At 35.4% G+C, this 22,995-nt stretch overlaps 1 protein-coding gene across 4 annotated transcripts in view; it reads right to left on the bottom strand.

Annotated features, from left to right (window-relative positions):
* The window catches only part of LOC107079619 (uncharacterized), a 114,979-nt gene that overhangs the window by 57,065 nt on the left and 34,919 nt on the right, over positions 1-22,995 (bottom strand). For all 4 annotated transcript variants that reach the window (XM_069187173.1, XM_069187171.1, XM_069187169.1 and 1 more), the window contains 2 exons: positions 18,793-18,907; positions 654-776 (listed from right to left, as the gene is read on the bottom strand). In XM_069187173.1, the coding sequence (XP_069043274.1) occupies positions 654-776; positions 18,793-18,907 (238 nt within the window). The remainder of the gene's footprint in view (positions 1-653; positions 777-18,792; positions 18,908-22,995) is intronic.

Raw genomic sequence — 22,995 nt, 5'->3', positions numbered from 1 at the left:
TGTAAGGAATAGCTGGCAATCATTATTCCACTGTTTTTTAAAATCTCCAAAATGCCACAGGAAACCCTTAAATATGAACAATTTAATGTTCAAGGTCCTCAATGTTAAAATAGACTGACTTCTCAGTAAAATGTGTATAAGTGAATTGGACTTCTTATTACTGGGAACAGAACCACAATTCTTCAAATTGTTTTGGGCTGGCTTATGATGGGGGGTTGAGTTGCAGAAGTAAGCAGTAATTATTTTTCTTTCACATATTAACATAATATTTTGTAATCAGTTGTTTGGAGACACAAAAAGTGTCTTTAGATGTAGGAAGAAGAACATATTCATATATATTGAAAATACAAACTCTACTTTGAATGCAAAAAATGAACTAGAATAAAGCAGGTAACACTGAGAACAAACTTGAAAACACTGAAAATATAAAATATTTGAATCTTTAAACAGACATATGAGCCTGAAAAGAATAAGAAGCTAACATGTATTAAAAGCCAGTGCATATACAATAAAATGGTACCAAATCTGTCTTACGTCTCCACTAAACAGCACCTGTCGGCTTACCTAAGCAAAGATTGATCTTGTGCTAAAATACAAGCACAAGCTGACAACAAAGAAATATTACCCATGATGCTTCGATTAACTGGACTTACCACTTGCTGAATGTTCAAGTTATTTGTCTTCCCATAGCAAAGATCCAACAGCGTCACTGGCTCTTTGGTCAGATTTCTTCCAGACAACAACCAGGGCATTGCGAGATTCTCCACGTTGGCCACCTAGAGATGAAGAAGAAATCACAGCACTAAAAATAGTTTCTTTGCTTCTTTACAAAAAAATCTTTGTTTAAGCTGCTTGTATGTCTTTCTATGCATTCTCCACAAAGGGGTTTAACTCTTTGCTCTGCGAAATTATCTGAAAAGGCAGGAGAAGTTTTCTAAATAAGTAAATGAAATGTAAACATTCTTTCTGATACCGCTGCTAAAAACCATTTAATTACAGAAGTATTTAGTAAACAATAACAACAATGTTCAAAACTACTAGGTAATGCTACAAAGGCACAAAATTTCAATATAGACCTTGAAATGATTAGGTATTCAGTGTTTTATCAAAATTAAATCAGGAATAAAATGGGTGAGAAGACACCATTGGAATTACATAAGTGGAGGAAAAACAGTAGTAATTTCACCTAGACTTCCACCTTCTGGACTCGCTATTGAGCTCCAGTGTTATTCAAGACACTGTTATAGGACCAAATTCATCATAACAGCTGTAGAAAACAGAGATATTGAGAATGTTTTTTATGTAAATAACTGTAAAAAAACTCATAGCTTGGTCAATGTATGATCTTCTCTACAGGCATACTGTTATTTAAATTTTGTTGATTGTCCATTACAACAATTTCTGTGCATAGAAAAAATAATAGGGACCAGTATCTAATGTTAATTTCAAATTTATGTAAGAGAAAACATATTTATTTCCTGATATCAGCACAGCACATGGTAAAAGAGAAACAAAAAAACCTCTTCAAAACATTTTCTTAAGTATGGATTTTGAAAACATCTTTTGCATTCTAATGAGAGACCTGGTTTACTAAAGAATTGAGGCCATGGTTTCATTATGATTCTGAGTCAAAATCTTAGTCTGAAGACAGCCCACAGGTGTACTATTTGCATTTCAAAGGCATGAACAAGCACACTGGGGGGTGCCAGCACACTCCTTCCTTTGAAACAGAACACAGGAAACATACTAAACACAGAAAAAGCCATTAATCGCTCCTAGTTCCTTGATTCCTTGAGAACAACTTTCAATAAGAAAATCCAATATGTTCTTAAAGAACTCTATAATATCAGAATTGACAACTTAACCAGGCAGCAGAGCAATTACCTTATTTCTCCGAATAACACTTTCAAAGTTCTCTACTAAAACTGCCCTTGCTGATCTTCTAGTTCTGGCCCTTAGTCACACTTCCTGAGCTCAGGAGAGGAAAAAAAATCTGAAATTGACATTTCTTATATTGATTCTTTTGAAGATTTTAGAACTTTGATAACCTTCCCCAATCCCATTTTCTTTTTAAGTTCAGTTCTTTCAACCTGTCCTCTGTCCATACTGTAACTCTGTTCTTTTCCCACTGGAACAGTCTTGTTGTTCTGCTCTGAAATTTTTCCTTAGTGTATTGTTCTTCAAAGAATAAAATGAACAATATTCAACGTATGTATACATTGGAACAACTTAAAACCAAGTCATATTGTCCCACATTTTATACTGTGAACTTTTAGATCATAGATTTAAGCAATATAGAAGTGTTTTGTGCAGTTCAATTGATTTTGACAGACTAAAACCGATTGTCCGCATGAAAGTGGTACAGCTCAGATACATTTTAAAAATGATACAAAATGCATTTTTAAAACAGAATAAATACATTACAAGAAATGGAACTAAGAAAAACTAATATATAAACTCCACTAACAAGGCATTACTCTGGTATATAAGTCTTTGTATATCTGGAATATTCCTGGGTACAGTCCTGGGAATACAGAGTTCTTGAATTTGAATGGGGACTCATAAGGAGAAGAAAAAAAACAGTATCAGCTGGGATTCATTCACTGCACCACAGCAAGCTCCATCGATCTGATTAGTTCGGTCAGATGATGTCTCAGGGTAAGCTCAGTCCTCCAAGGATCGGTAACAACTTGCACCAATTTGGTTTAAAGTGAAAAGAATCTAGCAAGGCTTACTTCTTTCAATCTATGACAGCCAAATTTACCCTCAACTTCCACGACCTACAAATGTACCGCAATCCCTCAAGGAGTTTTCAATTCATTGGGCTGTGAAACAATACTGAATAAAAAGCACAAGAATGGAAGAATCACAGGAAGTACCGCTTCAGGCAATCAAATTATTTGGAAAGTTGCATTAATAAAAAACAGTTATGTCTTGGGTAATTAAGGAGCAGAGGACATTGATGTACTGTAAGTGATTGAGAATACCCTTTCCCCTTACAAGGGTGGACAACAGATGTTTTATTGAACTGAGTCAAAACAGACTCTCTCATCCCTAATACAGAGAGCTTGGTAATTTCACAACCAAAGTTTTAAAAAAATATATCTTTTCTTGTGAGGCCAAAACATCTACATACAGTATAATGCATGTGATGCACTGTATTACCCAACAAGGAAGGAAGTCAGACATGAACTATGTGTAGTTTTTATTGCAATTAGACAGGCATTAGAGTCTTGTTTGTGACTGACCCCTAATGCAAACTATACTGATTAGAATGGAAACACTGCTGCTTGTAAATTAATCAGAATACACAAAGTCTTTCTTAGTAAGACATCATTTGGATTCAAATGTTTTATGGTCTGGCAATAATGACTCACTACATCATGAATCTATTGTTTCTGGTCAAAAAACTACAGAATACTTATTTTACCTTTAAGGTTATAAGTCAAGAAAACAAAGAATGAGTATAAATGTAGCCTCCCCTTATAAAATACAAAAATAAAAAAAACACCTGCAATTTATATTATATGCAATTTCATTTTATATTGAAAATAGCTCCATCTGGAATATCTGAATATTATTTGTGGAAAACTGACAATTAATGAGAACCTTTGAAATAAGTTCAAGATAGGCCATTGAACTTTCACTTATCCTCAGGTCTGTAATCACAATGGCCTTTTGTAGTGCCAAGTTTGATCTGCGGAACACAGCTTAAAATGCATTGCAGTAATTTTGACATGATAACTGTATATTTAATGTACTGTATACTACAGAATACTAAGTAATAAAAATAAGAATAAAATAGACATCGAATTCACAGAAAATTTAAACTCAGCCATAAATTCAGTTACATTAATGCGAGAGGTTTGCTTGTTTACCTGATTATAGTTTATGAAAAACTGCTGATCCTAAATTGTAATAGCGAGAACATGTTTTGTTCAGCCGTGCATACAGAGATGATGCCCAAGGCCAAAGCATTTTTTTAGCAAGCCAGCACAGTTTAAATCTGTGAATACAAACACACTGGTGACAGTTTTACACATTCAAATGACAAGTACCCATCTTTTTCACTTAAGCCACAAACAGTCTACAGCTGTCAAGACTGTGGTCTTGGATGTAAGGGATGCACCACAAGCCAAAGCAAATATTCTGGAATATCTCAGCTCTTGTTTTGAGACTTTTATATGATTACAAGTTAGTGCCTGCAGCTATCTGGATCTTACAGCCAAACCAACTTCCATTCTTTTTGAGTTGATCTGGTGAGCATCATACCAAGAGAGTAAATTCCAAAGATGGAAAACAAGAAAAGGGTTTTGATTGCTCTTCCCATCTTGGAACAACGTAAATCAGTAATTAGGTGTTATTATCAGTTGGCACTGAAAATATAAAATAAAAGCAAAAAAAGAGCAATAAAAGCATTGCATCAATAGTGTTTAATGCAACTGTAATTGCATGAGGCAAAAAAAAATCCTCATGCAAGTTTATGTCCACCTGCATCCATACTTCTAAAAAGAAAAGTATTGTAAAAATGTAAAATAAAACTCCAATTAAAAGATCCAATCTTCTATGTCTTAAAGGGCTTATATTTTTTCACTAAAACTCCTTATACTTATATTATTGGTCAACTATCAGATTTCACTTTCAAGTCAAACATTTCAAAATCTCAACTTAGCCTGCAGAAGATGGTAAGACTCTTTCATGATCAGGAATGTTGCATCATCTGCCAATACTTACTGTACATAAAGGCTGATTTATGCAGCAGTGCTGCTTTCTAAGCCAGGTTCATTACTGACTTTCTTACATTCTCAGATGCTCAAATAGCTACTTACAGTTAAATTGCAGTCAAAGTATATATACTGTATAAAAAAAGTTTGTCCTGATTAAAAATCAGCATAAACATCCAAAAACTTTACTGTATTTAATAAACCGATCCAGTATAGAAGTATCATTGTCTGTATCAAGAAGGCTGAGGCATCAGTGCGTTTTGGCACCTCTCTATCCATTAGGTCTTCAGACACATATGGGTAGGAATGTTTTCCAAAGTATCTGATTTCAGAATCTGTTCTCCTCCCAGCACCACTGTCTCAACCACAGAATAAAAAGGCAATGATCAATGGCTCAAAATACTTAACATGTGTAATCCTTTTAGAAACTTGAAAAGAAAGACTGCATTTTATCAACTTTTCTATGTTTTTAAATGCAGACAGTACACTTAGTTCAGCAATTTGAGCTCATTTATATGATGCAAACATTAACCTCAGAGTGTCAGTTCTTATTGTTTTTATTATTGCTGAAAAGTGATGTTCTTCCACAAGGTCAGGAATTAGGAAATTCAAGCTTTCAGAAACAGCATGAGGGCATATAACAATGTTTTAGACTTTTACAGCCAAAGAAGCACAGTGCATTTATGCCATTTATGCTTTTTTTTCCACAGCTCTAGTTTAGATGCAACTAAATTACAAAACAGCGTTAGTTTATATTCAGCACTCAAAATTACAATTTGGAAAACAAGAATATAAAACAGACAATTAAAGAAAAGCATCTCTGTACATCCCACTTTTTTCCACCATTAGGTGGTTTGTAATTGAAATAAGAGAACAATGTTGTACAAAACCTAGCGAGGTTGTATTTTTCTTTCTTTCTTTTTTCACCAAAACAGCATAATTTGTTTTGAACCCCAGAGTACAGGACGCCCAGTCTCTTATACAGTCCCCAGGCAAGAGAACAGTTCCTCTCTATCATATTATTTCTTTGCCTGCTGCATGTGCTCTGCGACGGATGATGGGTTGACTGCAATAAGAGCTTCTTTACACTCCCTGTTTCACTGCCAAGTTCACCATCTGGTATATACCTCTGATCTGCGCTGGTGCAGCCTCTACTCAAGAGACCAGCTTTCCTAGCTCTTTTTCTCAGCAGGCTTGGGATCAGCCAGAAAGCTGTCAGCTAGCATTCAGTGAGGGGTGAAGGTGGGGGTGAAACATGGAGGGAGGAAGAGAGTTAGGAATTTTAGGGTTTTTTGATGCCACCTGGCAACCATCACCTGAGCATTTCACTTACATGAAAATGTAGGAAGAAAAAAAACAACTCCAGAGAAAACTGCATGCAGAGAAGGAAAACATGTACTGTGCAACTGTTCCATTTAACCAACTCAAGAGCTTTCTACATAATAACAACAGTAATTCTGCTGTGTAATACTAAGTTATAACATTGAAATGTTTGGTGCGTATGACTGACACCAAGTAGTTAAAAAAATGTGGCAAAAAATCTTTATTACACTTGAATATCTTACCCTTCTGAAATAACAGCCTTCAATGGCTAACCGTAATGATTCATTGATGCTGGCTTGCTGTGTTTTCAACAATAAAAACATGCTTCATTGAAATTCATTTATTTTATCAATATTCTCAAATAGTTCAACAGAACTAAGCTACAAAATATAGAAAAGAGATTTTGGATACAAAATAAATATTATATGATAAAGCTTTTATGTTGCTTTGCGATAGAATAGTATTTTCCACTTTGGGTGCACCATACCAAACCGTTTCTGAAATTAACTGTCACATTCCCAGACAAAAGGACTAAGTGAAAAGCATACTGTATATTGCTATTCATGGACTGTTTAAATGGTGGTTATGGTGAAATATACTTGAGCAATATTTATGTGCATTTTGAACAGATTGCTATTTACATTTGAAGAGATAAATTATAGTACTTTGTATTCTGCTCATTTTAAGTGAGGAGAAAGCATTAATGAAGAATTTAACATGAATAGCAGAAGATTATTTAACACACACTTCAAAAGCAAAAAATAATAATACTGGGTTGTCAGACCAACTGTTCAATACCTGGTAACAACTGAGCAGTTTGGAAATGAATGTGCTATGAGAATTATAATTGTTCATGATTCAGTTTCTCCCTTTTCTTGCAGTAATTACCTGTTCTTGTCTTTCTCCACTCCTTCACGCATAGTGATGAATACATTTATATTTGCTGTACAGCAAGAATTCATGAGCTATTAAATTTGCAGTTTGTTCTTCTGTACTTGCTAGCTCTAAATGGAGGAAAAGTGACAATAGTTCTGTGATATTTTCCATGAATGTAAAATCATCTATATATACAAGTTACAGTAAGGAGTATGAATGTTATAATTCTAACTTACACAAAACAAAAAATACAAATATAGATGCAAGAGACAGATGGTAAACAAGTGTTGTCATGCATTCAAAAAACTAAATTAAACTGTTTTTAAAAGGAACATATACTATACTCCACACTCACACACTAGAGATGTTTTCACCCCAAGGGTTCTGATGACATTTATAAACCACTCAGGTTTTGCGCACATAGGTTACCAATGTCAACTGAGTCCCCTCCTGTAAATTACAATCCAGTATCTTCCTCACAGGTAATATCACTTCTTTATTATCAAGACAATTCATATAGTCACAGCCGCACTGCCCTGGAGGAACACTCATTACTAAAGGAAAAAAATGAAAGTGCATCTTTGCTCTAATCCCTAGCCTTTCCAAGACTCAAAGTGGGATTTTTGAAAGAACAAATAATAACAGACAGAGGACAAATGTGGAGGTAGATGTTTCTTTTGATGAAAACATACATACATACACATTGCAGACATGATACACAATCATTCATTTATACATTACTAGGATAAATACAATCCCCAAAATCATTTCTGAGTCCCTTTAAAAGAATAGGGGTTGCTTAATATTAGGCTGCATTTAATAATACTTGAGACTGGCATTTGTTTATTCCTGTTCCTGGGACGGTAGTGTTCTTATTTGTGTTTTTAATTCATACTTCCATTTCCATTTGCTGTGAAATTAATGTGTTTTCCTACAATCTAGAAATTGATTTATTAAAGTTTACTTGCCTATTTTTTTTCTCATAGCAAACACAGTAGGCTTTGTACTGTGGAATTCAGTTTGCTTTAATTTGGTCTGAAACATATTTATGACTGCAGAAGAGGGCAAGTATTTGTGTAAATTAATAAAACTGCACTATACAAGCAAAGCAAAGTGCAACACACATACAAACACAAAGAAATGAAGTCTATCCTTAAAAATATGATTAGCTGTCAACATGCCTTTTAACTGTCAGATTATTCCAAGAACCTGTCAGACAAATATGATTAAACACCTTCAATGCTGTAAAGTCTTCATGACTAATATTGATTGTAACAGTAACCTAAAGATTAATATTCTTTTTGTTCCATCTTATAAAGGTATATCAGGAGTTTTTCTGCCATAATAACTATGAATGTCATTCATCAGATCCTGGATATGAATCAAACAATGGCTTTTTGTTTAGTTTATATAGTACTATTCTGTGCTCTATTTATTACAATGACACTGCATTCTGTAGAAATATTTGCACACAGCACATTGTGAACAAGAATACATGTTGGTGCTGTAAAACAATTCAAGCACACTTATCCTCAAAAGTAGTCAATTCTGCTAGGATGAAAAGAGGTATTTGCGATTATAGCTAGATCATTTTAATTTTTATTTGTTGTGATACAATTCCACAAAAACATTGCACATCATGTGTAGTGAAAATCCCCTCAAGGGGCAGAAGGGGTAGGGAAAAAATGTTCAAGGGCTTATGGCTATTCCATTCAAATGAACAGAACCCACACCGCAGCTGTCTGAAGTCAAAAGTTAACTCTCATCTAACTGAACTAAATTATGCCTAAACTGCATTTTGCATTTACATTCAATGTTACAAATCATAAAGCTTTGAAAATAATGCATGGATACAGTATTGTTAAGGAGTCTCAAGCCAATTAGGCACTGTTTAGAAAGATAGAATGATAGGTTTGAATGTACTGATTTGTACCATTATGGATTTATGTAAAGATTGTATAACTGCTCTTACAGTACATTCCAACGGGAAATACTGAGATTAATGCCACACTATGGGGTGGCCAAGGAGAGGTTACAGGGTCTGGGCTGCCTTTGTTTTGCATGTTGCTTAACTGACCGAACAGATTCATAAATTGAGAACAAATAAAACCATCTCTTACATGAGCATCTTACATGAGCACATTTTGGTAACTGTATTAACTTAATAAAGAGTTGTAACAAGTAGAGAACAAACTAGCAGATCAGTGTTTAGACAGAGTACATTATTATATTGTTATATTATATTATTTATGTATTTTATTCCTTTATTTTTAGGGTTTTGGTAACTAAAACAAATCAAACAGTAGTCAATGTAATCTTCACTCAAGAAAGGTGCCTTTAAGCTAAAGAAATACAGTATAATAATTACCATTTATGTTATGGACCACTGCTGATGTTTGGAATTACTACTTAATGAAAGCAGTGGTTTAAAAAATGCAAATATCATCCCAAAATACAAGAAAATATCTTAAAAACCAATCCCCTAACTACACTATTAAGATTTACCATCAAAGTCATTGTGTGTTACCACTGTATGGTTTTGCAATGTAATAATGATTAACAAGTAAATATATTTTATTAACCTCTCTCCCTCCTTTAGTTATCTATACAGGAATTTAACACTGATTTGTATTTTAATTAAGTGCTGCAGGTTCATTTTCATTCCTTTAACTCCCTGACACTACCATTTTGTAATTCACTTTCTCTTAAACTACATTTAACCTTTAATGGTCATAGAAAAAAATGGGTCAAACTTCTTTATCATGGTAATTCCACACCAGATCAGGCATCCAATGTGCTGTATTTCAGATTACTTCTTCGCAGACAACACTCATCATTAATAGCTCGGGTTTGACCTTTAAGAAATGACTTCTTCTACACAGGTGTTACGTCAGACTCACCTATTCTGAATTTAGGCACTTCTGAAAAGAGAAAAATTAATCATTTTCTTCTGTAGGTAAAATACTAACAGATTGTGCTCCCCCTGAAACATCTGCTGTTCAAAAGCTACTGAACACAATTTAACCTCCCTTTTATTAAATTCTTGGATTCAATCAGTAATGAGGAGATACTAAGCTAGTAAGTGCATATTACCTATTTGATATTGAACACATCAATCCAAGCTTGATTAGTAAAGTGGTGTATTGCTCTACACACACTACACAGTCCAAGGCTGAGTTCAGTATTTTAATGCAAAAATAATGAAAATAAAACTGAAAATAGTAAAAAAATGTTTATCAGATAAAAATAAATATATTCATGGCTAGATTTAAACTGTGTTTTTTGAGTCTGATGCTTTCATATAACAAGATTTGTCCTCATGCATTTACAGTACACTATACATATTGTACATACTGCATGTCTTTCTAAGAGAAAACTACCATTTGGTGACATCTTCTGGCATAAGCTGGCAAAAGAGCAGCACAGCTAAGCAATGCAACTGGACACAAACATAACGTGTGTGTTCTTTCTAGAAGACTCCAGTATGTTTTTATCCACCATGCCATTTTAGATAAGCACAACCAATAAAATGTGTATTTGATTAGATGCTTGGGACAGATGGAAAAAAAAGAGAAAGTACAACATTACACATTTGTTCACTAGGCATTTAATTCTATCAATATATTTATTATTCTTAATTCTGGAAACTATGGTACTTTATATCCCAGGAGTGCACTGTGCATGTATTAGGTGACAGCACAGCTCAGTATTAAATAAAACTAGTTATCTGAATATGTTTCTGAATTGAAGGGATGACATCTTTCTGAAATATACTGTATATATTTTCAACAGAACTACAGAAATCTCTTGTGAAAGGGCTACCTGATATTCAGAGCTACAGAAACGTTGTCAAGAACCTCTTTGCATATAAACAGACCATTTTTTATAATCCTGTCATTTTTTACATGGGTGAAAAATACACTGTAAGGATTTAACACTATTTAAAGACTGGATCTGAAAACAAAATGTATTAATCATATCTTCATTAAATTATTTTATAAAGTCATAGGTAGAAAAAGAGAAAGTGAAAACCAGTGCTCCAGTTACAGTATTTTTAGTTTCAGTGCTGTCTCTTTAAAAGCTTGTAAGGCAAAGCAGAATAACAGTGACCTCAGAGTCAAGAACAAATTAGGTTTAAAGACGCTTCTGACATTTTTTAAACTAATAACTAACTTGCTTCTGTGAAGTAATTACAGCTATCCATATGCAGCTGACATGGTACAATCCTGGCTTCTGTTCAGGTTCAAGACCAGATCTATCTTTGATGACTTCCTGACAAAAGGGCTACAGCTTATGGGTAATTATTCCACGCAATTAAATTTTATAGCAAGTCCTTAAAGCCCAGAGTCTTATCAGAAGGAATCATCTCTCTCTTGTGCCCAAAATCCTAAGGCAAACACACACCTGACCCTCACCACCACACACATTAACCTCTCACCTTCCACCTTTCATTCTAATCTTCAGCAAAGCACATTTTTCATGAACACCACATCCATGGCTTAATTTGTAATGCATGTAAAACACCTTGAATAAGCAAAGTTAAATTTGCAGACTTGCAGTTATAAAACATCTTCTAAGCTTACTCTTATAAGCAGATATAAACCAGCTTTCAATTACAGAGAACAGAGGACAACAAAGAAGCCCTATTAATTGAGGCAGACAAGTCATGCATTCACAAGTGAGCCCATCAAGGATTTCTGAACTTACAAACACTGAAAGCACACAGGCAATAAAACCGTTTCTTCAATGTAGACTGAATAATAATTTCTGTATTTGTGAGAATGAATTCTTTATTAATTCAATGTTCCTTTCCCCCCTGCAGGGATATTAGAGACACAGCTGCGATGCCCCAAAATAGCTTTTGTCTTTTTTAACATTTTTTTTTAAACAAAGGACAAATTGCTAGCTTGAAATCCTTTCGGAATTCCAGATTAGCTACGTATGGCATCCTATGTAGCTAATATCTGCACACAAAACAGCAGCTAACCTCACAAACAACGACAAAAAATCACTGTTCTTTTATCTGATAAATGTGACCTCTATTAAATTTCTTATTTTATTTTTACAAAAAAATTGGTCCAGTTACATTAGGAATTAGCTTCTTGTCTTCACCAAATTTGTAGGGTAAATGCATTCAGGTTGTGTCTTAAATTAATAAACATCCGCATTCCATTTATATTCAACTTACTATACCTGGGCAACCCATAATTACATGTTTATTGTTGTTAATTTTTTTAAAGGAACAGGTTGTCTTTTGACTTTCGGGGCATAAAAAAACACTAATAATCATAAACTACCTGGTACAGACCAGTAGGAATATCAGGCTTGCAAGTCTGTAAATCGCTTACTGCTATTATAAAAACAAACCTTTTCACATAAAGAAAGTATTTATCTTTTGGTCTTAGTACAAATCTGTGGTCTCTTTGACGCAGTGCATGACTTTAACAAGCCATAACATTTATCTGATGAAACCCAGATGGAGCGAGAGTGCAGAACTAGAAATCCCAGCACAAGGTTCTTTCCAAATAAGGCATCAACATCTCAAATGAGAGAACGTGAAATAATTTTAGCCTCAATCCCTGCTAATGAGAAGGCTGCTGTATGTTGTCCTGTTACAGTTTTATAAAGAAAAGGTCAAGTACTGTTTTTTGCACTCCAAAACTCATCAGTTTGTGCACCGCGGTCTTAAGTGCCAAGACTAAACGTACCCTCTAATTTACAGTTAAGGGTCAATAAATCAAGGGTCAACATCTTTCCACCGAACTACAGCAGCCATTTATTGAGTTCTGTAATACATACTTTCCATATGTTTTCAATCAAAACAACAAGAAGAAATATATATTTAAAAACTTAACAAAAAAGTAATCCTGTTCAAAAATCATTAGAAAAATAAACAAGTGAAGCTACTGAAAATAGGTATACCTTCATAAACTTCCTCATGATAATCCAGATGTTTTTATCAGCCCCTTCATTTCTACAGAACGTGCAACATAAAAACACATCTGCACAATGATCTTCATCTTCACCATTAATAATAATTATTTTATTTAATATAATTATGTAAGGGGGCAAGCCAGTTTTAAAAGAAAAGCATTCCAATCTAAAGACTGCAACCTCACTTAAAGACTGTCGGACAGTAACAGATCAACCTCTTGTCCCAAACAAGGATTTAAAACAGACAGATGGGGCTGGAATTAGTCAGTTAGAACCACAGACAGAGAGGCAGACAGACAGAGAGGCCTGTAAGTGAGAAGCAAGTGTTTACCATTAGTGTCACAAGACCGACAGTAGATTCATTGCTGAAAACCCCCATCCCCAGCCCCAGAATTGTGGAAAATACCCCACTGAAGTGTTAACCACTTGGCCCACTTTGAGTCCCTTACTTCAAAGAATTATGATAGATGGTTGTTTGAGCTTTTGAAGTGCAATAAATAAAGGCAGACAAGGTTTAATAAGCCTTGAAAACAAAGACCAAATGTTTTCATGTGAGCTTCAATAGCCTCTGCATGCTATTATCTCAGGGAAGTACTCTCAATCACAGTGGCCATCTACTGGAAAGCTGGAGCAGCTGCAGCATTATTTGAATATTCTAATACAGCAATCATGGGGAACAGGATGTACAAGATTTCTAGAACCAAATGATTTTCATCACTGTTATAAAAAACGATTCTTGTTTCCTGCAGAAGTGTACAATAGGTCCACATTTATGTACGACAGAATTTGTAAGACACACTAAAAATGTTTGAAAGCTGGCATGTTATGTATCAAGATTATTTTTGCTAAACATAAAGAAAAATAAACAGTGAAAAGAATGTAAAAGTTACAATCATGTACATTTAAAAACCTTACACATTAAAAAAAAGTACTGTTTAGAGAGCAGAGCCAATTCGGTACAATGGGGAGATTTTTATAATTAGTAGGAGCAGTCAGGCACAAAATCATGCATTCAGCCAGTGCCTGCTACTGCTTTGCACAAGAGGAAGGTAATTGCAAAGCAGTGCAAAAACAACAACATAAGCAGCAAGGGAAATAAGGAAATTACTGTTGTGGATTCTTAAAACTGGTTAGTACTTTGTTGTACAAACTGATCCACGTCCACCTTCTTTTACTCATTTCACTTGATTACTCTTGGAGTAATGTTCAGTGTACGTTGTCTGAAACACTGCAGATGGTTTGCTTAATTAATTCAATTACGGGGTATTATGCATGCTCTCTTCAGCAGCATTTTAACCCGTCTCACATAAATCAGCAAACAAATTATTATGAAATAAAGCCAGGCTGACAGAGTACACGGAGGCATAAGAGCATATTTAAGAACAAGCCTTTTTACATTGTTCATTATTGCCATAACAAATGGAAAGCCAAAGGTCTTAAAAGCCCATCTGGGTCACTTGCTTTATTTGGAATTGCAAATTCGATTGAAACTGAAATAATAAAATGAAACATAGAAAAACTGGATATTATGTTTATTATTAAGAAACTGCATAGGAAAAATGTGTACTGGGAACAATGAAACAAAGGTATTAGGCAAGTTAGAATGCTTATATACTGAAAGGCATAAAACATTAAACACATTTATGTTATTGTGTTATTTTTGTGTTTTTTGAAAGAGCAAGATGCATCAATACATGGTATTGTCAAAAGTCATGAAAGTTATCACTGGTAAGTATTCTTAACAGTTGAAAATAATGTGGTAAGCATTTTGCAAACTCATAAAGTCATAAAATCTTTAATTATGTTTAAATCTGCATCCCTCACTTTGCCTTGGATGTAAAGAAGTTAATACAAGGAAAAATACACACAGTGGTGTCAATTCAACAGATGCACCATAAATTGATTTGAAAAGTAAACATTGCAAAAAAACCACACACTTCTACATGTTACTAAGGTGTCACCATTTTTATACTGATAAGCGATTAGCAAGACCAAATTAGAAGTGAGAGTCAACTTAAACACAATGACATCAGACTAGGGGGAAATATGCAATAAATCTTCAGGTCATTTCTGTTCCTGAATTAAAAAGAGAAACAGAATATTGTGTGGTGAAAAAAGATACAACTAATACTGTTTCTAAATTTGTACAAAAAACACCACGGTGCATGAATTTAACAGAATTATAATTTTTTGAGAGGATGTTAAGATGTACATGCATTGCATACAAGGCTTATAAAGGCTTAGTTATAATCTAAGACTGAGGATTGCACAGAGGAACCAGGAACTTGGGAGGATGAATGCTGGAATGTTCCAGCACTTTGTGTCATGTGTATCCATCTATCATCTAAGATCTATCATCTATTAGACCATGTTTGGATGCTTGTTAGAGATAGTGACTGCCTTTGTCCTGGTACCCCATGTTATCACACCAAAACAGGATGTCTTAAACACAAATTTCAGTTAGCCACTACTGCAGCCAAAGCTGTAATTGAGATTTGTACAGAACTGTGCAAAGACATTTAACAGATGTGGTTTGCAAAGCTGTAGGCTTTATCATGACCAACTCCTGACTCAATATCAAGTTACATGCTAACAGTTGGCAGCAAATGGAGGCAACCTTGGACATACAGTATAAGATGGGAAGATGTCATTTTCTCTGGCGAATCAAAGTTTAATCTGAGATTTACAGATGGCGGATTCCGCACAAATGCTAGGGAGCAACGTCTGTAGAATTATGCTTTTGAATGAGCTCAGCAAAGGAGGTGTGATGATGAGGTAACAGCACAAGTAATGCTCAATTCCAATCAGAAGGTCTTGTTATAGTGGGGAATCTCACTGTCCAGCTTGTTTTTTAACACAAACATGATCAACCCGAGAGTAGCAATGGTCACACAGGCATCCCTTCATGCACACAGCATTCCAGTGGTTGCAATGAACCCATGTAAAGAAATTTGGGATGAGGTAGGTTGTCACGCTCGACTGCAATATCCTGGACCATTGAACAAAGAATTAGGGTTCTATCAATGACTGAAAAACAACAGGCCTTGAAATACCAATGGCTACGACTCCTGCTAGCCTCTCCGAGACATCTGTATCGGTCCTCATATACTTCTGGTGTGTCAAAGCACAAGCTCTTAATGACTAAGCCTCAGTGACTCTTACAATTTCCAGGCACATGTTACATCACAACCAATTCATTCCAACAAGGATTGTAGACATCCATTCCTCTAGTTGAATGTAGGTATACTGAACCACAAAGTGTTTTTGCCAAGTGAACAGTCATAAAATGATTTTCACTCTTGTTGCTCATGTTAAAACATGTTTTCATACATTAAAACATTTCAAGGGCGAAAATGTGGAACACGTTTTCCACGTTTTCCATGACTAAAGAACACCTTGTGACACCACAAAAGGGCATTGTGTGCATTATCCGGGTGGGTCCATAGTGACCGTCAGCATGCCCAGCAACAGATGGTGTTACAACCTTTCAAACTGATACATAAAAAAATCTAAACTATACAGAATTTGGAAATTGATTAAATTACTCTGGTGTCATTTTGACTGATTTAATTAACCATTCATTACTGACTGTGATACACTTCAGTCACCCTTATCATGCTAAGGTAATGAGGTTACTTAACCTTTTGAATGTCAAACCTTGCGTAAATTAGGAAAGTAAAAAATATGCCCCGCTAATCAAGAGAACAAAGCCTTTTTGTCATTGGTAGCTGGAGACTGGACTAAATTAGTGCTCCAACAACACTTGTTAGAAATTTCTAACTTGGCAAGCCGTTACAGTCAAACAATTCATCAATGCAATTGGGAAGTCCAAGTGTGATGGTCCAGTCACTGTAGCACTCCACCTGCAGTGCCTGATGGCAACCTGACAGCATGATGCTGTCCTGTGACTTCACCTGCTGCCATAATGGCAGGCTCTTGATGTGACAACACTCCAGCAGGACAAATCTCACCCTCATTCTGCTGAAGTAACAGTGTGCTCTTGCAAGATATCATTGTGACAAATACAGTACACCATCAACGTCCTACTCAACTTGGTTCAAAGTATGCATCACAGATGTACAGCTTCAATTTACCCAGCTGTGCTGTTGAAGCTAATAGCATGACTTTCAAAAATTAGACAAATGCGATCCTCTGACTAATTAGCTACTAGCAATAATCAAGACAGGCCAGATTGCCTCCTCTCATTTATAACTTTAAGCTCTTACTGTATATTGCTTCAAATGTTGACCGCTCATGACTATCTTGTGACTTTTAAATTAGGACCCTTGTTAATGACAAATGTTTATCAGTATAATAAATCCGACTGTTATGTCTCTTCAATAAAATATTAGTGCACCTACTACAACAAACATGACAGGTTATCTCATTTTCCTTATAATACTTCAGTGAATTAACTATTCAGTGGCTCGAAGTTATAAGATTTGTTTTACGCTCAGTACAAATTCCACCTAAATTTACCACAGATAGCAAAAACATACAGAGCGCAAAGAAAAGATACTCATTTTTATTTTATTTTTAATTTTAAGCCTATATTGATGGAAACAGAAACCCACAAAAGCAGGATTATCTTTCAAAATGATCCCATTACATTGTCCTGACAGTTATACAAGATTGTCTATGAGACGGCCAATGATAAAGCATGCAATAACATCTCGGCTATTATTTAACAGGACTTTCTATCATCGTGGCATGTTATTAGCGAGCAGACAGAAGTGTTACATCACTGTTGGCTCTCAATTCCACATGTGAGCACGAACGAAATTGGGGGACAGTGTCCTGCCAGACACAGAGAGATAACAAGGTACAAAGTAAGTCAGAGGAAAATAAATTTCTCAACAAAAAAACACCCCTATTACTAAGAACAGGAAATCTATGCTCAGCATTAATCGCATCAGTCAACTTCTGTTCTTGAGCCTGAAAGACTATAAATGTCTGAGGCAAGAGGAATAACTATCTATAACTTACACAAAAGAATTTAATAGAAAGCTCCGATGCATAAAATAAAGATAATGATTAAATTTTAAAATGAATGCACTGTACTGTACTCCACACAACACAATATTAATGCACTATGTTGCTATAAACCACAAGACAGACCACGCAGATGTCAATTCTGATCTGTGAGATATTTAAACTAAGACAGCATAGTGGCCAAATGGTTAGCATTGCTGTCTTGCAGCACTAAGACCCTAGGTTCTATTCCTGGGATCCTATCTGCATTGAGTTTGTATGTTCTCCCTGTATTCACATGGATTTCCTCTGAGTGCTCCAGTTTCCTCGCAGAGTCCTAAGACATAGTGGCAAGTTAACTGAAAACTGGCCCTGGTGTGAGTCTGTGCATGTCTGTCTGTGTGTGACCTGCATTGGACTGGGTATAACCACGGTCCTGTCCAGGGTATGACCTGCATTGAGCCAACTGTTTGCCAGGTTAGGCTCCAGCTCCCCCATGACCCTTTATTGGATAAAACTGTACCATATTGTAAATCTGGAGACACAACCAAGTATCTCAGTCATTAGTGTTACAGTAAAGTTCTAATGTAGTATGATTTCTAACCAGTACTTTGATTTGATTAGCTTAAATGAGAAGCTGCATACAACAGAAGACATTTTTCTTCCATTTAAATAGTTTACATTTGCTAATGTATTAACAAATATCAATTTTGTGTGAACAACTGTAATGACTTTAATACAAAGGCCACTAAAAAGATTTGTTTCAAGTATAACAATTATGAAGCATCTGATATTGAAGTTCATTAATGTAAGCTTCCACATATACTGTCTAAAAAATCCGAGAGAAAGTCTGTATTTTCTTAAATATCTATTTATTCATCTGCCTTATTCACATTCCAGATAGTGGTAGAGAGAAAGTCCTAAAATAAATGAAAAGAAAGTTGAAGAGTTGTAGTCTTATTACCTTGTTGTTTTTGTGCAGTTTTTGTTGGATATTTTGACATTTTTCAATCAATTGAATAAGCTCTGCCCGTGCAATGAAGACTTCTGATGAATAATTCTCAAGGCTTAGCAGAGATCTGTATGAGAAACAAAACCAACATGGATTACCAATCCTAACGAATTCTACAATTGTCTATAGAACTTCTTAATGAAAAATGTCTTTCTTAAATACTAATGGAAATGCATGTTGAATTCTATTTACTACATGGATCCAATAAAATGTCAGATTTAATGCTTTTGAAATTTTTGTAATCAAAGCAAATCACACTCTGCTTTTCTTAGTTTTTTTTTTAATTAAGGTATTCGATCAAATTGCCCTCTACAGTCCTTCAAGCAACTGTCAAGGCCAATGGCAAAAGCCTTTCTCTTTCTCTCTTGATGGATTTCATAAACCTATTCTCTTCTGTGACATTTCTACTGCTTCCTTAAAGCCGCTTCTTGTTGGTTTTCTCTTTTATCCTTCATTGCTGGCATTACTAGTTCCAGTATTCTGTCATCCTTCAATCTGCTATTATGCCCCAAGTGTACCAGCTTGTGATCTTTGACTCATTTACTGATCTTGAGGCTTTTAAGTTCTGGACATACGCTATACTTTTTTTACTTACTGCTGCCAGTTCATTATAACACTTCATCTCAGATGTACTCAGCCATTCTAGATCTCTTTCCCTCAAGGTTTAGGTGTTATAAACACAGGGGCATTTGCCTAGAATTCTCAGTTTTCTTCTGATTGAAATGTAGCCTTTCTTCCAAATCTCGTGTCATGTACATTTTCTAATGCTATTTAATTGTTTCACTGAAGCACTTGCTGTCATTTATCAAACTTTCAACATATATTAATTATTCCACACATTCAAACTTTTCATCATCTACCTACAGTATTTCCTCTTTTTCTTCTCATTACTATGATTTTAACGTTAGGCTTGTTTATGTATAGTCCTTAGTCCTTTCTACACTTCTCTCAAATGTTCCTAAAACAATGCTTTTCTTGTTTATTCAACCTTCACCACTTTCTATGTTTTCTGTGGCCATTACATTTTTGAAAATGTTTCTGAAAAAGGAGGACATGAGCAGATCGGCTAGCTCATTAGCTATGCTGGTATATTTACTACAATTTCTGCTATTAGATTCAGTGTTAATTTCTGTTTCCATCTTTCCTAATTACACCTTGTTCTTCACTCAAATGTTCTTTAACCACGTTGATCTTTTCCATGCTTATGTGAATAATGAGAGCTTTAGCTAATTGCACAGACTCTCAGGTATTCTTCATAAGCATTTCAGGATTGAATTACACCAATATTTGGGCCACATACAGTACCTGTCTCACATGCTGCTCTTCAGCCTCCTGCTTTGATCAGCTCAGCCAGAATGCTATCCATGCCCCTGCTCTTGCTAGCATCTATTTTTGATTTTGTTTGTTAATGTTTCGCATTATTCCTACCGCTGGCATTCAAGTGTGGAATTTTCCTTTTTATATTTTTAGTTTGATTTGTTACCTCTAAAAGCTCTGTTACTAGTCATCAAACACTAAGGAGAGAAGGTATACAGTATCAGAGCTATTGTTTGAAGAAACAAAGCCTGCAAATCGCATGATTCACAATTTACATCAGCCTTTAAGGTAGTACAAGAATTTTCTAATTTGTTTGCATGGTTATACTTCCAGATTTAATCTCAATCCAAATTTTTTTTGGACAGGAGCAATAGGTTCTTGTCAGAACTCTTGGAACGGAAGATCTTCAAGGAAAACCAGGTTGTTGCTATAAGTGGTGCTGGTGGATGATTGGCTAGCACTCCTTCCTTTGGACCAGAATTTATAAACCAATATCCCATTATGATAACTGAAGTCCCTATGCCAGTGGCTCTCAAACTGTGGTACGTGGAGTGCCACCAGCTGGTACGCCATATGACCCTGGAACTTTGTTGTGTGCACCGAAAAATCAGGACGGGTTTTCATTTTTTCTATTTTAATACGTGTCGAATACGCAGCCCACGTACTACGATCCAGCGCGCGCTAATACTTGAGTGGACACAAGAGCTACAATGTAATTCTATTCCATTCTACAGGAATGCGTGCTAAGAACGTAAATGACCAATTGTATTTAAAAAACTTATCTCCAGCAAATAGAGAGGTAGGAGAATGCATGTGATTTTGGAACACCGCCAAACTTGTAAGCACAGGAAAGCATAGAAATGTGTGCTACGAACGAAAGCGGCCAATTGTATTTAAAAAAACGTATCTCCAGTAAATAGGGAGGTAGAGAATATGCGTGATTTTGGAACAATGCCAATGTTGTAAGCACAGTAAAGCATAGAAATGCGTACTATGAACGCTGGCAATCTTGTGAGCACAGGAAAGCGTGATAGATAACAGAAAAATATTTAAGGACTGTTCTAGGTTAATTTGAGAAAAATACACTGAGCGTCTCTGTGTTTCACTCCCATGGGCATGAAATAACTTCTTTTAACGTCTGAGACGGACTCCTTAAATGGAAACGGGGAAAATTGCAAGCTTGCGGATTGCTAAAGCAGGTAAGCCCCACACTATTTTTTGAAGAACCTTATTTACCGTTGGCAAAAGAGCTGACACGTAGTATGTGTGGAGAAAAAGCTGCTAAGCACCTCGACCTGCTGCCCCCTCCGAAAGACACAGCCACTCATAGAATTATTGATATGGCGGAGATATCAAAAGTGCGCTGATAGAGTGTGTTAAGATGAGCAGATGCTTTTTACCACAATTAGATGATTCTATCGATGTCGTCGATTTGGCCAATTTGCTCGTTTACGTTAAATACGAGTTTGAGGGCATGTCCCATGAGGACTTTCTGTTCTGTAAGCCGCTAACAACAGGAACTACAGGAGAGGACATATTTCAGCTTCTCAATGAATTTATCGAAGAAAATGGCATCAACTGGATAAAATGCGTCAGCGTTTGTACAGACGGTGCTAAAGCGATGACAAGCCGACACAGCAGTGTAGTTGCACAAATTAGAGAGGTTGCTCCAGTAATGAATGGACACATTGCAACATCCACTGCGAGACCTTAACCATCAAGAAAATGCCTGATGATTTAAAATCTGTTAGACTCTGTTGTGAATTGTATCAAGACTCGAAAAATGAATTTACATCTGCTTTGCTCAACTAAACAGGCTCACCCCTCTCACTGAAATGGTGCTTTTTTATTGTTTATTTTTAATTGTTGTTGTTCCATTTGTCATTCTGTAAATCGCTTTGAGAAGCCACGTTTAAAAGCGCTATAAAAACAAATAAAGTTTTTTTATTATTATATGTGTGTTAGAGTGTGTGTGCACGTGTGGTCATGTTGGTCATTGAGATTTTCTGGGGTTCCTATGAGAAGATAACTTGTAGGTGGTTCTTGGATGCTTTGGTTAGATCAGGGGTGGTACTTGGTCCAAAAAGTTTGAGAACCACTGCCCTATGCTATACAGTATATGTCATACCATATACTGTATATACAAGATGTATTATGTTTTTATACATCATTAAATATCCCATTGCAAGTTTCATAAAAACAGGTGTGTTAATCAAGATGTCCTTGCAGAATTCCACTCTGGGCTTGCATCATCAAAGTTCCCTATTAATTCAATTAATGAAGCAATTTCTTATTCTATCACCTAATGTGCTGTAGAGTAGCTGCTGATGTATAATAACTGTCGTGTTCATCAAGAGGGTTCACTCCTATATGTAGAGCATTTTTTATTCCTCTGGGATGAAAAGAACTATGTAAATACAAAGAATTACAATTAGTAAATTATTTTGGATCTAAAGTACATAGAATTAAGTAGTCACAACATTCTTCAAAAGTTTTCCTAGAATACTGACACCTCGCATGTGTGCTTGCTGATTGTGACTGCACAAAATACTGTCCTCAAGCAGAATTCTTTCAGCTAAAGATTTTAAAAGAAGGCAAATTCTAAGCTCTGAGTAACAACAGTATAAAAACGAAACCAAATACATGTTAATTTTAACATTAACATAATGTTTGGCAAAGTTAAAAACCTAAAAAAAAAGAAGAAAAATATATCTTAATTGCAGTATTTGATTAAACCTATCAGAAACATTGTTGTGAAAGATAGCTTCATGTACAGTATATGTGAAAAACTATAATGGCATTTTTATATATTATGCTAAAGCATATCTATTATTAACT

The sequence above is a fragment of the Lepisosteus oculatus genome, chromosome 3 (genome assembly GCF_040954835.1).
Source record: "Lepisosteus oculatus isolate fLepOcu1 chromosome 3, fLepOcu1.hap2, whole genome shotgun sequence".
NCBI classification, from domain to species: domain Eukaryota; kingdom Metazoa; phylum Chordata; class Actinopteri; order Semionotiformes; family Lepisosteidae; genus Lepisosteus; species Lepisosteus oculatus.
This window is presented reverse-complemented; position numbering and strand designations above follow the sequence as displayed.